The sequence below is a fragment of the Rattus rattus genome, chromosome 6 (genome assembly GCF_011064425.1).
Source record: "Rattus rattus isolate New Zealand chromosome 6, Rrattus_CSIRO_v1, whole genome shotgun sequence".
NCBI lineage: Eukaryota > Metazoa > Chordata > Mammalia > Rodentia > Muridae > Rattus > Rattus rattus.
Genome location: NC_046159.1, coordinates 86,598,126 through 86,613,065, shown reverse-complemented (window position 1 = coordinate 86,613,065; position 14,940 = coordinate 86,598,126). Strand labels below are relative to the sequence as shown.

Genomic DNA, 14,940 nt, shown 5'->3' with positions numbered 1-14,940 from the left:
ATATAGGGTCACCAGAGGGCATCTCAAATATATACCAATGACTGAAAATTAAATAGTGCAGAAAGTTGGGTGTGTGTGTGTGTGTGTGTGTGTGTGTGTGTGTGTGTGTGTGTGTGTGTGTGTGTACACATGTGGAAGCGAGAGGAAAACTTTCGGGCAACAGTTTTTCCTGCCATGTGCATCCGGGAGCCTGAACTCTGGTCATCAGGCAAGCGGCTTTACGTGCCGAGCCATCTCACCAGCCTGGCTTTTACACTGAAGCATCGTCTATGGGTGGCCTGTTGACTTGCTGCTAGGAGAATCTCCAGCTCTTATACCACCCTCCCCTCTGTCCCTTTCACGTTCTTCCTCATGTAAGGTTCTTACTGCCCTGCTCTTTACTTCCTCTGTGGTACTCTAATGTTTAAGCAGTGTACCGTGTCAGCCATGGTTGCTATGGCATCATACCTAACTCACATGCTTTCAGAGGCTCTGGTCTGTGGCTGGCTTGCTCCCTTGCTGGAGTCTGAGGTCAGGAACAGCATCATGGTGAGAACAGGAACAGCATCATGGTGAGAAAAGTATATGGCCAAGCAAAGCAGCTCACACCATGGTGACCAGGAAGAAGAGGTGGAAATAGGAAGGAGTCAGGGACAACGTATTCCCTAAAGGCAAAACTCCCGGGAGCCTGCTTTCTGCAACCAGGACTGAGCTGCCAACACTTCCATCAACTCCCAAAGACACTAACAAACATAGAATCCGTCAGTAGATTAACCTGTTCATAAGGTCAGAGTGCTCAGGCCTGAGTTACTTCCCAAATTGCTTGCCAGAGAATATTGTTGGCACTGGGGACCCAGCTTCAGTAATAACCCTGAAGCCTGCGCTGTTCCCGGCTGGCATTTGACAGTGTGCCTTGACCCTCATGCAGAGCGCAGACACTGGAGCCTTCACCATTGTTCCCTCTCTCTTGTATCTTTCATTTGGGGGTTTGTCTCTGCTACATTTTTATTTCGTTTATACATTTCAAGTTTTAAGTAGCAAGACTGACCTTCACAGGGGCGGTGACAGCTCTGTGATGACGCATATTTGTGCGGTCAACACCGTCAGGGCAGTTTAGTTCCCGCCCCTGCCAGAGCTCCCCCATTTCCCCTTGGTAGTCACACCCTATGTCCATCAGTCCTTGGCAGCCTCTGACCCTCCTCTTCATGCCCCAATCCTACCTGGGTTTTTTGGCTCCAGCCCCCGCTGAAGGGTATTCTGGCAGTTTCCGGTTGTTTCTGCCACCCTAGTTCCTTTGCTTCTCTGTACAAACTTAAGACTCACCATGCCACTGTCTATTTTTAAATCTAACCCGGCTTTTGACTGGAATTGCACAAAATCTATACATTGACCTATTTTCTTCACTACACTGTGTCCTCCAATGGACACAGGGGACATCCTTATTGACTTAGAATAGGGGCAGGATATGTTGGCCAGGAGGACCCTCTTACAGGCAGGGTTCCCGAAGAATGCTCGATCTGAGGGCCAGACCTGAGTTCATCAGAATGCCATGTTCTGTAGACCCCATACCTGTGCACAGCTGTTGGATTTTGTGTAGTTCTTTTATACTTGGAAGTATTTTAAACGGTTTTTAAATATTTGGTTTTGAGTTGTTTATCCCCCATTTAAGGGGTTGAGCTTGGTTTCAGTGTGCTGACCCTGTAGACCATGACCTTCCTGACTCACTTTCTAGCTCTAGGTGGTTTTTGCATAGACTGTTTGCGGCCTGTGAGCAGGGAGTTTTATCTCTTTTTCTCCTACTGCACACTCTCACGGCTCTCCTAGGATGCTATTATGACGTTGAATAGATGAGAGGGAAGAGCCTAGCTTTGTTCCTGACAGCAGGAAGCTCCTTCACCACTGGGTTTATTGTTGGCAGGTGAGAATGAAGCTCCCTTCCATTCTGTCTGAAGAGCGCTCTTATTATGAAAGGACGTTGAAGTTTGTTTCGTTGCTTTGATGCCTTTTCTTAATCAATTGATTGATCATGTGATATTTCTTCATTTTTTACACTGTGTTAATATGATTTGATTGATTGGCAATGCACACACATAGATGTGTGTATATGTATATACACTCAGATAGATAGATAGATAGATAGATAGATAGATAGATAGATAGATGAAAAAAGAAATTAAAAAAGGAAAGGATATGACTGCTCTAAGGTGTGGTGGAGGAGAAGGTTTACTATAGATCAAAGGGAGAGGATAGCCAGAGGCAGGGACATCTGGGAGAGCCCAGAGCGAACATGGCCCTGAGGTGGATCATGTGAGGAGAAAGAGGGGAGGAGAGATGGGATGTGGGAGAGCTAGACCAAAATGCTAAAGGGTAGACAAAATGACCAGGTAAGCAAATAGATATAGGGACAGGCAGCTGAGGAAAGGGAAGCCCAGCCCAATCCCTGGGTTGGAGATGTTTAGGAAAGGGGAGGTTCATGTTGGCCAGGAGGACCCTGTAATGGGTGGGGTTACTGAGGGATGCTGGGAGAACCTGGAGGCCAGATTTGCTTTGATATGTTAAGTAGGCACCTCAGCCATTAATTGTGTGTGTGTGTGTGTGTGTGTGCGCGCGCGCGCGCGCACATGCATGTGTGGGTGTGTGTAGTATCTGTGTGTGTTCCAGAGTTAAGGATTAAAAATTCCAACTTCTGATGTGTGGTCATATTTGAGCGTTTCCTGCTTTGACACTCAAACTGTCTCGAGAGTTTGAAAATTCATGAAGTTCAGGATTATGAGATATAAACTTGATTCTTATGGAGCCGATTGGGATTGCATAATTGCATTTCTCTCATTTTGAGGTCAGCGTTTGTGTCACATATAATTCACCTTGGATCTCCTTCCTTCTTCTATTAAGTTGCTCAAAGTCAGTGCCGGTCTCACACGGTTTCCCCTTTTCCCGTAGTCTGGGGTTCTCTTTGGGTTTTTCAGAAGCAGAGAAGAGAGCAGGCATACTCTTTCTTTGTTGCTGGTCACCACTCGCCTTTTCACATGCTCCCTCGCTCAGGATGGCCCCATTCTTTTCTAGTTTGAACTGGTTGTTCCAGAGGCTACCACAGCTGTCTTCTGGGACCTTCTTTTTGATCTCTGGCTTCATGCCGGGAATCACAAGCTTTAAAACAGGAAAAGGTGGGAGTCTGCTGGAAACTATTAGAGAGTGCAGATATTAATAGCCAACATCTACTGAGTATTCATGAGTGCCACTCACTGTTTTTAAAATGCTTTTAAAAAAATGGAAATGATTGCTTGATTAAAACCCCACCACGGGGAATGTAGTGGTTGTTATTCGTTTCCCAAGTTTGCAGGTAAGAAAATGGAGAATTGAAGAAGTCAAGTAAGTTATCATCCGAATGCAAAGCAGATCTGGGTCCCATTGAGGAGGTTGGGACTCAGTAGGTACCAAACAAAACAAAAGCACGGGAATGTAGGAAATGCTTGCTGGGAAGAGGGGAGGTTGATGGCTAATGAAAGCCAAGAGAGGATGCTTTGGGTGCCACCTCATGAAGGAAGGCTCCATACGCCATTGGCAGGGTCCCCGAGACGCGACTGAGACCCAGGTGAGAGGTAAGGATGCCAGTGAACTTATGGGGCAGAGACCTCGTGGCCCACGAAGGTTCTGGAGTAGAGGAGAAGCATGTTGGTCTCTCTTGGAGCAAATCTCGGAGTCATTGCTTCTCAAGGACCCAGTGCAGGTCCAGATCTAGAAGCTTCTTTTAAAGAAAAAGTGATTAGGGTCGGGGTGGGTTTAAATCTATCTACATTATCATAATACTGCAGAATTATCTTGAACTTAAATGTTGTTATCCTCCTCCTCCCATGGCTTATTTTTTTTCCTCCTTGTGACTCTCTGCATGTGAGTGATATTCAAAACTCTTCTTGTTTCCCAATCTGAAGCCATATAAACACTGCATCTCATGCAAGGAGGCATGAGAGGAGAGCTAGAAAGAGGAAGGCCAGCAAGGCTGGCACTTAAGAGCTGAGGGTTACCTGACAAGGGAGTGTCAGGTGCAGGTAACTTACAGCACAGGGTATTGGCCATCTGCGGCCTGCACAGCATAGGGTTACACCTCTCTTTCCGTCCAGTGTTTACAGTCCTCCCACACCAAGGCATTGGATGCACTCACCGGGCAGCTCTCAGAGCCAGCGCTCAGCCTTGACTGTCTTTCTGGCACTGGCAGAGCCCTAGGACTTAGCTCCTGTGGCCCCAACCTTCTCTGAAGCTTTGCCCTCCTCCCTGGGCCTTCTCTTTTCCTTATGATACCTCTTACATCCCCCTCACGTTGCTTGGGGAGCAACATCCACCCCTTGGTCGAAGGTCAGAGGGTAATTGTCCCAACTGTAGGCCTGTCTTGCATTTCTTGGGTGACGTCATTATGAAAAGGCCGAACGGCTTGGTATTAAGGGAGTCAGGCTTCCCTGTCTTATCTCTCCGAAGGTTCTGTGCTTCTAGGAAGTAGAGCCTGTTTCATGTCGGGGCCTCACTCAAAAACTGGGCTTTGTGTCCACAATCTCTGTATTGCCAATTCAAGTCATTCAAAGAACCCTGAAATGGGTTGAGACACAGAGTCCTAGAGATAAGGAATTCATGAACAGAGAGAGGGAGCCAGGTCTTTGTTATATCACAAGAAAGAGAAAGGAGCCACAAATAGTCTTGAGCTTCAGTTTCGGACGAGTGGAGAAAGAAACACCCCTACCAGAAGGAGACATACGGGAGTGGTGAGCTAGGAGAAATGCTGGAGTTCACGGTGAGCTAGGGTTGAAGATCATAGAATTTGCAAAGTATTCATGGGTCCATGCTTCTCTTTGGCAGTATTTGTAACATGAAGCCCCCAGGTTTAAAAAAAAAAAAAAAAAAAGGCACGTCTGTACATTCTACCAGGCGGATGGGGGATGGGAGGATGGGAGGTGGCTGAGGTGTCTGTGACTGTGCAGAGCTAGAATGCTGTGGCTTGGAAAGCATCTCTGGCCACCTCTAGTCCCTTCAGGCCATTTCTCTGCCTCTGTGTTTGACCTAACATCCGTATGGCTATCAGGTAAGATGCCTTGGAGGGTTACACAAACAGATCCCTAGTTTCCACCAACTCAAAGGCTTAGCTAGAATGCCATCCATCAGACAGGTATCGGAAGCCGACTGCTGAGACTGCCCACCCTGCTATAACCCACTAATGCCCCCTCCCCCCACCATACCTTACCTTAGAATGCCTTACCTTACGGCTTTCTTAGTTCTGCTGTTATAAGAACATTGTGAAACTGTGGCCACTTTGGACTGTGGCATTTGGGGTGACCTTGTCTGTGTTCTAGAGCCATGGCCACTCATGCTTGGCTCCAGAATAAACTCCTGTTCTCTTTGAGGTAGGAGCTGGTTTTGCACTGGCATCCTTAGAGGAGACAGGAAACACTGCCCGGTGTACAGGTGCTGTTCACAGCACACCTTGTTCATTAGCTTTAGACACTCGGCCCAGGGAAGTCTGGTTCTCTTAATAGTTATTAAATTATCCTTCCAGATCTAAATTTTCTCAAAATTTAAATTTTATTCCTAAATCCCAAGAAAGTTGGCACATTGAAAAAGAGTGATTTCAAATTGTGTTTGAGTTTCTGGCAGCAAAAATAACAAACAACACACACACACACACACACACACACACACACACACACACCCCAAAACAACAGCGAACCAGAAAACAACAGTGTAGGGATATGTCAGTGTTCTACTGCTGTGAAGAGACAACATGACCCTGGCAACTCTTATGCAATCGAGCATTTAATCGGAGCTGGCTTGCAGTTTCAGAGGCTCAGTCCATTATCGCCATGGTGGGGAGCACGTGGTGTGCATGCAGACAGGCAATGGAGCAGTAGCCAGGAGCTACATCCTGGTCTGGAGGCAAAGAAGCAGAGAGAACCAGGGCCTGGCATTGGCTTTTGAAGCCTCCATCCCACCCCACCCCTACCCCTCACCCCTCAAATTCCCTCCAAGGCCACACCCCCTAACTTTTCTAATTCTTTCAAATAGTGCCATTCTTTGGTGATGAGCATTCAAAGATATGCGGCTGTGGAGGGCCATTCTCAGTCAACCCACCACAGAAGACGGGGAGAGGATGCTGTGGGGAGTCAGAGGCTTGAGCTCACTTTGGAGGTCCCACATTCCCGTGCTTTCTGAGAACAGGCAGGCTGGGGTCTGCGGAGTCAGGATCAGGGCTTTGGGATATTCAGAGGTCATTTCAAAATGACTACAGCTAAACAAGTAAAGAAACAAACAGAAAAACTGTATTCTCTGTTAACAAGTCTTGAAAACGTAAGTCCCTTCAATAGGAAACTGGAAAAGTAGGGAGATACATGAGTAGCAGTAAGTGACTGTGGAGAGAGATTTAAGTATAGACATAGAGAACCAGAAGTCCATCTGCCCCAGAGTCACAAGTTCAAAGGCACATGAGACGTGTAAAGAGTTTGGATTCCCAACCAAAACATACAGCCATTGTCACTGGTGAATGAATCTATAAATAGTTCCCAGGACTTGAGACTCAAGAGAAAAGCCCTCAGTTACTAACGTAATATCTAAACTAATGTGCTTTTTTGACCTTGTCTTGGAATGCTACTGTTGCTGCTGCTTATGGGTGAATGTGGGAGCTCAGGCAGGGGCATTAATGTTTTATTCTGTATGAGACGGGAGGCCATTGCAAGTATGGGTGGACCGACAGTCTGGGTGGCAGGAGCTCTGTTGAAGGTGGGAATGCTATTCTAGGAACACAGAGCCTTCCAGGATCCAGAGACTCCTTGGAAGAGTGCCAGAACGCAAGTATAAAAAGATCAAAGCAAAAGCTCAAGTCAGTGTCCGGAGGTAAGCTCTGGGGTGAAATGGAAAGTCTAGGCTGGTCCCTGAGGGCCTTGTGCTACAGGGAATTTTGCGCTGGATCCAGAAGAACAGATCAGAGACAGAAAGGAATTTTACGGAGGAAAGTGGCATGGTAAACAACATGTCCCTTGAAAAGGTCAAGCTAGCTGCTCTGTGGAGGAGGGCATGAGCGCTGCTTTATGACACAGCCCCAAGAGGACAATGCAGGAGTTTGTGAAGGAATGGGGCAGGGTAAGAAGCCGAGAGTGCCCCCATCTAAACATCAGAGTTGCACCATTGCATGAGATAACCTTTTATGGGGTAACAAATAGACCCGGCTTCACCCGCGTCCTACAGCACCAGCGGAGGGGCCGCACATCCTTTGTCTCCAAGCCGGAAGCGCGCGAATACGCTTCTGCGCATGTGCTCGTGCAGCCTTGGTATGGAAATCCGGCTTTGACAGAGGTTAGACAGGCCATTGATTATACTCCTGAATTTGCATTGCAATTTGGAATTCTAAAAATGAAACATAAGACTGTGCATGGTGAAAAACACCTCGTTCTTGAACAGCATGACTTAGGTACCATTTGGAGCACAGAGAACATTGTGTCAGGCCTGCTGGGGGAGAGTGGGTCCCCACCCCTCCTCCACAGGATATTTCAGTCTCTCTCCTGGATTCAAAGTTCCCTGTGTTCCTCTACACAAAAAGCACAGCAGCAGGTGGGAGGCTATTCTAGCCATTCTTGTGATCCAGCCTTGGCAATGAGCTACCAATGCTGCTGAGACCTGTCTGCCCACAAGTCTGAGGATGCTGGGGTAGCCTAGGGCTCGGGTACTGTGCAGGCCCCACATGCCAGGGAACCTGTGCACTTCTGTTCAGTTTAACAGCCACAAAGAAAAGAATACATCTGACATCTGCAGGAAGTCGAGTGGAACTGGAATCGTGCTAAGGGGGAAGCATGGGGGGAGGGTCAGATGCAGAAACACCAATACCGCACGATTTTTTCAGATGCAGAACCTAGACTTAAATATGCGTCTGCATGTGAGGGTGAGTCAAAAAACTACAAAGGGCTTCATCAGAAGGAGGTAGAAACTTTAAGGGGAGGGGAAGAGGGGAAAAAATAAGTGAATAAAATGCATGTGACCTGAAAGCAGAAAGGTGGCTGTGGGGTGTGGTGGAACCAGCGAGAGACAGGAGGGTGGGAGGAGAAATACGGGACGGGGTGAATAAGAAGAAAATGTGTACGGACATGTCAGAATTAAAACTATTACTTCATATGCTAGCTTCAAAAACCAACACATAGAGGGACTGGGTTTAGATCATCTTTGGAAGAAGTACCTGGCTTGGTTTGGGTCAACCACTGGCCCTTTTTTTACCTTCATGCATGAATACATATTATTTTTATGAAATTCATCCTTCACTCTCCTCCTAAGATTTTCTCTAGCTTGTCCTATCCCATCTTCCTTTATTCTATTATGTCCTTCCATACTCTATAGATGATAGGTGGATGGATGGATGGGTGGATGGATGGATGGATGGATGGATGGATGAATGGATAGATAGATAGACAGACAGATGATAGGTAGATGGATGGATGGATAGATAGATAGACAGACAGACAGACAGATGATAGGTGGATGGATGGATGGATAGACAGACAGACAAATGATAGGTGGATGGATAGATGGATGATAGGTAGATGGATACATGATAGGTGGATGGATGGATAGATAGATAGATGGACAGACAGATAGATGATAGGTGGATAGATAGACGATAGGTAGACGGATAGATAGATGATAGGTGGATGGATAGATAGATGATAGGTAGATAGATGATAGGTAGATAGATAGATAGATAGATAGATAGATAGATAGATAGATAGATAGATAACCTGTTGAGTCCAATTAGTGTAACCCAAATGTAAATGGGTGTAGAGCTATCCTTTATAGCTTGGACCTACCCCCACTTCTGAGAAATCTAACTTCTTCTGGTAGCCATGGACCACCTGTAGCTTCTCAACTAGAAATGGGGCTGTGCACAGATGCAAACACACACACACACACACACACACACACACACACACACACACCATGCATGCCAGGACATTAACAGACTGATCTTGAAAAGGCCTTGTGTAGCATCCACAGCCGTACAGCCGTAGATTGCTCATGAGTGCAGTGTCCCATCATGTCTGGAAGACAGTTTGACAGTGGGCCTCTGGGAGCTCTGGCCCTCAGGATTTCCCCATTCACTGTGAGACATTTGCTGAGCCTTGGAAGAAATGTATGATGCTGGCTCGCTACCCTTAGACCTCTGTTGTCCCTCAGTAAACCTCCATCCATTGCAGAAAGAAGCTCCTCTCGGGCACTGACGACACCTCCAGAGGATCCGGATTCAGTTCCCAGGATCTATGTAACCACTCACAGCCTCCGTAACTCCAGTTCCAGAGGACCTGACACGCTCTTCCGGCCTCCTCAGGCACTAGGCACATATTTGGTCTACAGATTTGCTGGCATGTACATAAAATACCCATGCACATAAAATAAAATTAAAAAGACATAAATTGGGAGCTAGAGAGATGGCTCAGCAGTTAAGAGCACTGACTGCTCTTCCAGAGGTCCTGAGTTCAAATTCCAGCAACCACATGGTGGCTCACAACCTTCTGTAATGAAAGCTGATGCCCTCTTCTGGTGTGTCTAAAGATAGCTACAGTGTACTCATACAAATAAATCTTTTTTAAAAAGAAGACATAAATTCATATTCCTTAAGAAGGAGCTTTTTCAGATGAGACGAGAGAGAACCAGCTACATTGGTTCAACCTTTCTCACAGAAGACAGTGTTACACAGAGGCCAGATGGCAGAGGGGAAGCAAGGAGGTGCAGCAGAGGAAACGTCAACATTCTGATCTAGACTGTCACCCCCTCCCCAGACAGCAGCCTGCAGCTCTGCTGCTTCATTTACTGGAACAACAAAGGGACACAAATGGCTTTTATAATGTGTCCAAATCAGAGCTCTACTGCTGGCCCTGGCTCTGCGTTGCTGTCATTTGATTTCGGTATTTCTAATCTGCTTATTGGCTTACCTCTGGCTTTCAGCCCCTTTATCCAAAGGGAAGGCTCATGTGCCCCGTCTTTTCTGTGACTTCTTGTCCTTTTCAGTTCCTGGATAACTTCTTTTGAGGCTTACAGTAGCCAACTGTGTGAAGCAGGACTTGGTGTGGAAGCACACAGATGCTTGTTCTCAGTCACACCGTTATCAGGAAGAAGCCAGCGTGCTCTTCCCAGTGATGTCACGACGGAGTTTCAGGGCTTATGATTTTAGGAAAGTTGCCAATGGCGAGGATTGGCACAGAGGAAAACACTCAGTGGATATTTAGGAACTCTTTCTTGCTGCTTCATTATCCTGTCACCATGGTAACGAGGATTCTTAGGGTTGTAGTTTTAAAATTAAAAAAAACCACTACAGTTGGAAGATTGACAAATATTGTAGCTTGAGTAGAAATGACTGTCTTTGTGTGTAATACAATCTTCAACATGAATGAATGGATGTGTCCTTTTGTCTGAAACAGACTAAGTCTAAATATATATGGCTTTCTTTTTTTTTTTTTTTTTTAGCAGAAGTTAGCAATCCTTCCCAGGCCTGCCTCTCAGAGAGAAGATTGGCAGATGCCTTAGGACGGCAGGTGCAGGAGAGCCCTCTAGTGGGAAATTGCCAGGGCAAACCCAGGAGCAGGAGAGAGTCAAGAGACAAGGAATGTTCGTTCACCCGTGTGCTGGAGAATGTGTTCATTTGTCAACCTGTCATGTAAAAATCACCAGGCACATACTGAGGCAAGTGCTAAAGAAGTAGCAAAAATTATGATAATGATCTCATTCTTCATGGCCCTCACCTGAAACATCTGGAATGGGCAAAATCAGAGAGTAGGGATGTCTTCAGGCAATAAAGAAATCGAGGGGCTGGAGAGAGATGGTTTAGCAGTTAAGAACACTGCCTCATATTCCAAAAGACCCTGGTTTGATTCCTAGCACCTACATGGTGGTTCACAACCCTTTGTAACTCCAGTTCCAAAGGATATAGCACTCTCTTCTGACTTCTGAGGGCACCAGGCAAGCATACGGTTCATAAACATAGATGCAGACAAAACACCCATGCACACAAAATATTAAAAACCTGAGTCTGAAGTGGGTGAGATGATCCTTCTCAGAGGAGGGGTGGGGGATAGGAACTCCTCACCAGCAAGAGGGCCTCTCAAACAGAACATTATCAACCTCTCCCTTCCTCAAAACCAACATCTGAACAGGATTTCCATTGCTGTTTGTCCTGCACTCAGAGGACTACAGAGCACTCCTTGCCCTCATCCCTAGCCGTAATGTGCACCTGAGATTGTAAGGCCAACATTACAAGAACAGCTGAACCCCTCTTGCCTAGGCTCCTGACGCTTTTACTCATTCGGTTTTTAATGACTTCGATTTTAAAGGCTTCTACAGAATATTTGAAAAGCTTGTTGCGTAAGAAATAACCCTGTTGTACATGTGTCATAAAAGCATTTGAGCTATGTCTAAATGAACTGGATGATTTAGGACCGGAGCCCCCAGTCCATACTATGTTACTGACCATCACCCAGAAGCCTCTCCTAAAGGCTCACAAAATGTGTTTCCAGGCAACACAAATCAGGCTTTAGAGTTTATGCCTTCGGGTCTCAGTCAAGCCAGAGCCACCAATGGAAATGTGGACTCCTTGCGTTTAGCCCAGAACACAGTGTCTCTGGTGCTGTGCAGCCCGGGAGTTTCTCTCAGGCAATCTAATCTTCTTTTCTGCATTGGATTAGATCCATTAGTTATAAACCCAGAATCATAATATGTGTCAGTGTTGAAGTAAGAAAAGAAATCTTGGAGTAATTTAACCAAGAGCAAGCCATAGTCTCTCTCCTGTCTCTAATCTGTCTGTGGGTATGAGGCTGTATCTGTGCCTGCCTGAATACTGTCTTGTAAATCTGTGTGTGTGTGTGTGTGTGTGTGGGTGTGTGTGTGTGTGTGTGTGTGTCCATCTGTCTGTCTGTCTTCATGTATGTTTGTGTGTATGTCCTTAATTAACCAAAGGGCTTTCGTTCTGTATTTATTGAACAGCACAAAAGTCTCGTGTGAAGAAGGAAAGGGAGAAATGCAGAAATCTTTAGCAAGTGTTACAAGGATGAAGCTTTATTTACTCTTATTGACCCAGCTAACAAACAGAAATGCCCATATGTTGCTCCCATTGCTAGTGACAGACGTTTATTGTATGACTTTAAAGCTACTTGCCATTTGGTAACATACATGCATGCATGACTTACTCGTGGTCAGGAGTACGGGAGACTACATAACAAGATTAAAGCTATGCCTCAGCTTAGGCCGTCAAAGTTCATCACATAGGGGCGGGCGGGCTGGAGGGATGGCTCAGTGGTTAGGAGCGCTGACTGCTCTTCCAGAGGGCCTGAGTTCAATTCCCAGCAGCCACATGGTGGCTCACAACCATCTCTAATGAGATCCAATGCCCTCTTCTGGTGTGTCTGAAGACAGCTACAGTGTATACTTACATAAATAAAATAAACAAATCTTTAAAAAAAATTATCACGTGGGAAACCCAAGGCCGGTGAGGTTGCTTGTTTGTTGCTCTCTTAAAGGTGCGTTAAAAAGACAGGCCGAGCGCACAGCAATAGTAGTGACCTCAGGGTGTATGATTAACTCAGCTGTGGGTCTGCAAAAGCTCGAGTCTCTTAGAATGTGTGAGAGAGTTTGTAATGTTCCATCACCCCACTTTTCTGACTAGAGCAAGGATTTTCAAAGTCCACTGACCCATCAGGAACTGTGTAAGGCTTCACATCTTCCCAGAAGCCTGATTTCCCTGGTCCCCATGGTCCTTTCTGGACATTCTGAGGTCCTCTCTGTGACTGTCAGTGGATACTCAGCCACGTGCTGTGATACAGAGGAATTAGCTCCTTGCAGGGTGTGCCTGTGTCCCTGGCACATGTGTCTGCTCAGGAGAATTCACACGGTGTCTTACAGCATTGCATCCAATCCAATCATTCACTCATTCACTAATCATTCACTCACCCAGTAAAAAAAGTATATAGTCACTAAAATGCATTGTGACCCCTGACCACCCCCCCATCTTCCTAATTCTCTGACCTTTGAGAACCCCATTTCTCTTGCACTTCCTAGTTCTCCACTGGGCTCCATATAAAGGTCATTATACCTCCCATAAAGCCAACTCGCAGAGCCTGAATCTGCTGCAGCAAAAAAGCACAGTGGCCTACAATAGGTCTGCTCAGAATCTGAGAGCCGTCAGGGATGCAGAAATGGAAGCCCAGGTGTGTGAAAGGGATCTGATTTGGTGCTCCTTGAGACCACCAGGACTTTATGCTCAAGACGGGCACCTGTATAGACCATCTAATACAGAGTCCATTTGATGTCCCAGCGAGAGAAGTGTGGGCATGACCTGAGATTATAGATAATGGTATAGTGTTCTTGTCCTTGGAAATGGGGCAGGAAAAGCAGAACTCCCATAGGAGAAAGGTGCAGCTGATGGGGCATTTTATTTCTCTGCAAATGCTATGGGGTTTTGTTTGTTTGTTTGTTTGTTTGTTCGTTTTTGTTTTTGTTTTTGTTTTGTAACAGTTAAATCCCAATTCCCTTGCAGATCAGCACAGACGCTCCCAGCTTAAAGAAGTCAGATCTGAAAGGTCGGAGTGCACTGTTGGCTGATATCCAGCAAGGAACACGCCTGCGAAAAGTCACCCAGATCAATGACCGCAGTGCCCCACAAATTGAGAGTAAGTGAGCAGCTCAGTGGAGCCTTGGGGGTGAGGGGAGCCCAGGATGGGGATGAATAGAGCATGGTCAGATGCAACACTAGCTGGTCTGCATCTGTGACCCATGGACTCTCAAACCACCTCAGGCTACCATGTGAGAGATTCAGACCTTCTTTTCTGAAAGGTCACAGGTGGTAGCATCTGCAGTATCTTTCATTACTTTTCAATGATGAAGAAATAACAAACCCCCTTCATAAGTATCATTTTAAAATTGTGATAAAATATACAATACACCTAACAAATTTCCCCATTTCAACTGTGCCACTGAGTGTCATCAGATACATTCACAAAACTACTGCAATGTGAATGCAATAGGAAAATTATGCAAATAAAAAAAACCTCTTTTTTTATTTGGTCAAGATTTCAAAATGCTAACATATTATATCCAGGAACGTTTTGTAATGCAAGGTATTATTATGATTTCATATATTTCAAAATGATGACAGTTCTCAAAAATAATCCAATAACTAGTATTGTACCTTAATAACCTATAACTTCACATTTAGGGCACAAACACACACATTTTAAAGAGTTATTTTTAATCTTTGTAATTATATGTAGGTATGTGTGTGTGCATATGTGTGCAACATGTGCATACCCGTGTGTGTGTGTGTGTGTGTGTGTGTGTGTACCCGTGAGTACAGGTGCCTGGAGAGGCCAGAGGCACCAGATCCTCTGAGACTGGTGTTGCTCAATGTAGGTCCTGAGAACTGAATTCAGGTCTTCTGGAAGAGCAGTATATGTTCTTAACAGCTGAGCCAACTCTCTAGTCCCAAAGAGACACATTTAAAAAATATATCAACAGTGATTATATAAGGATCCACTTCTGATTGGACTCATTATCCAATTGGTTAGGCTCAGTTAGCAGACTAATGCATAATATTGTCATACCTACTGCCAAATCACATCAAGAAGTACTGTATATAATATTCAGAGCAGTCTGATCATTCATCCAACAGTGGGCACCATGTGTTAGCCTTAGTTTGTGTCTTAGTTACTTCTCTATTGCTATTATAAAACACCATGACCAAGACAAGTTATAGAATAAAAGGTTTACTTGGGCTTACAGTTCCAGAGAGATGAGAGGCCAGGCTGGCAGAGTAGAGACAAGGCAGATGGAGCTGGAAGCTGGGTGTTGAGATCCTCCATCACAGTGAAAAAGCACCGGGCAGATTCTTAAACTCTCAAAGCCCACCTCCACTGACATGCTTCCTCCAACAAAGCCACGCCCCTCCTAAACCTCTCC

The 14,940-nt window shown here is 45.7% G+C and overlaps 1 protein-coding gene across 1 annotated transcript in view; it reads left to right on the top strand.

Moving 5' to 3' along the window:
* Wipf3 (WAS/WASL interacting protein family member 3) overlaps positions 1–14,940 on the top strand; it is a 50,326-nt gene that overhangs the window by 14,946 nt on the left and 20,440 nt on the right. Inside the window, exon 2 of the mRNA XM_032906463.1 lies at positions 13,523–13,655. Coding sequence (XP_032762354.1) covers positions 13,523–13,655 — 133 coding nt within the window. The remainder of the gene's footprint in view (positions 1–13,522; positions 13,656–14,940) is intronic.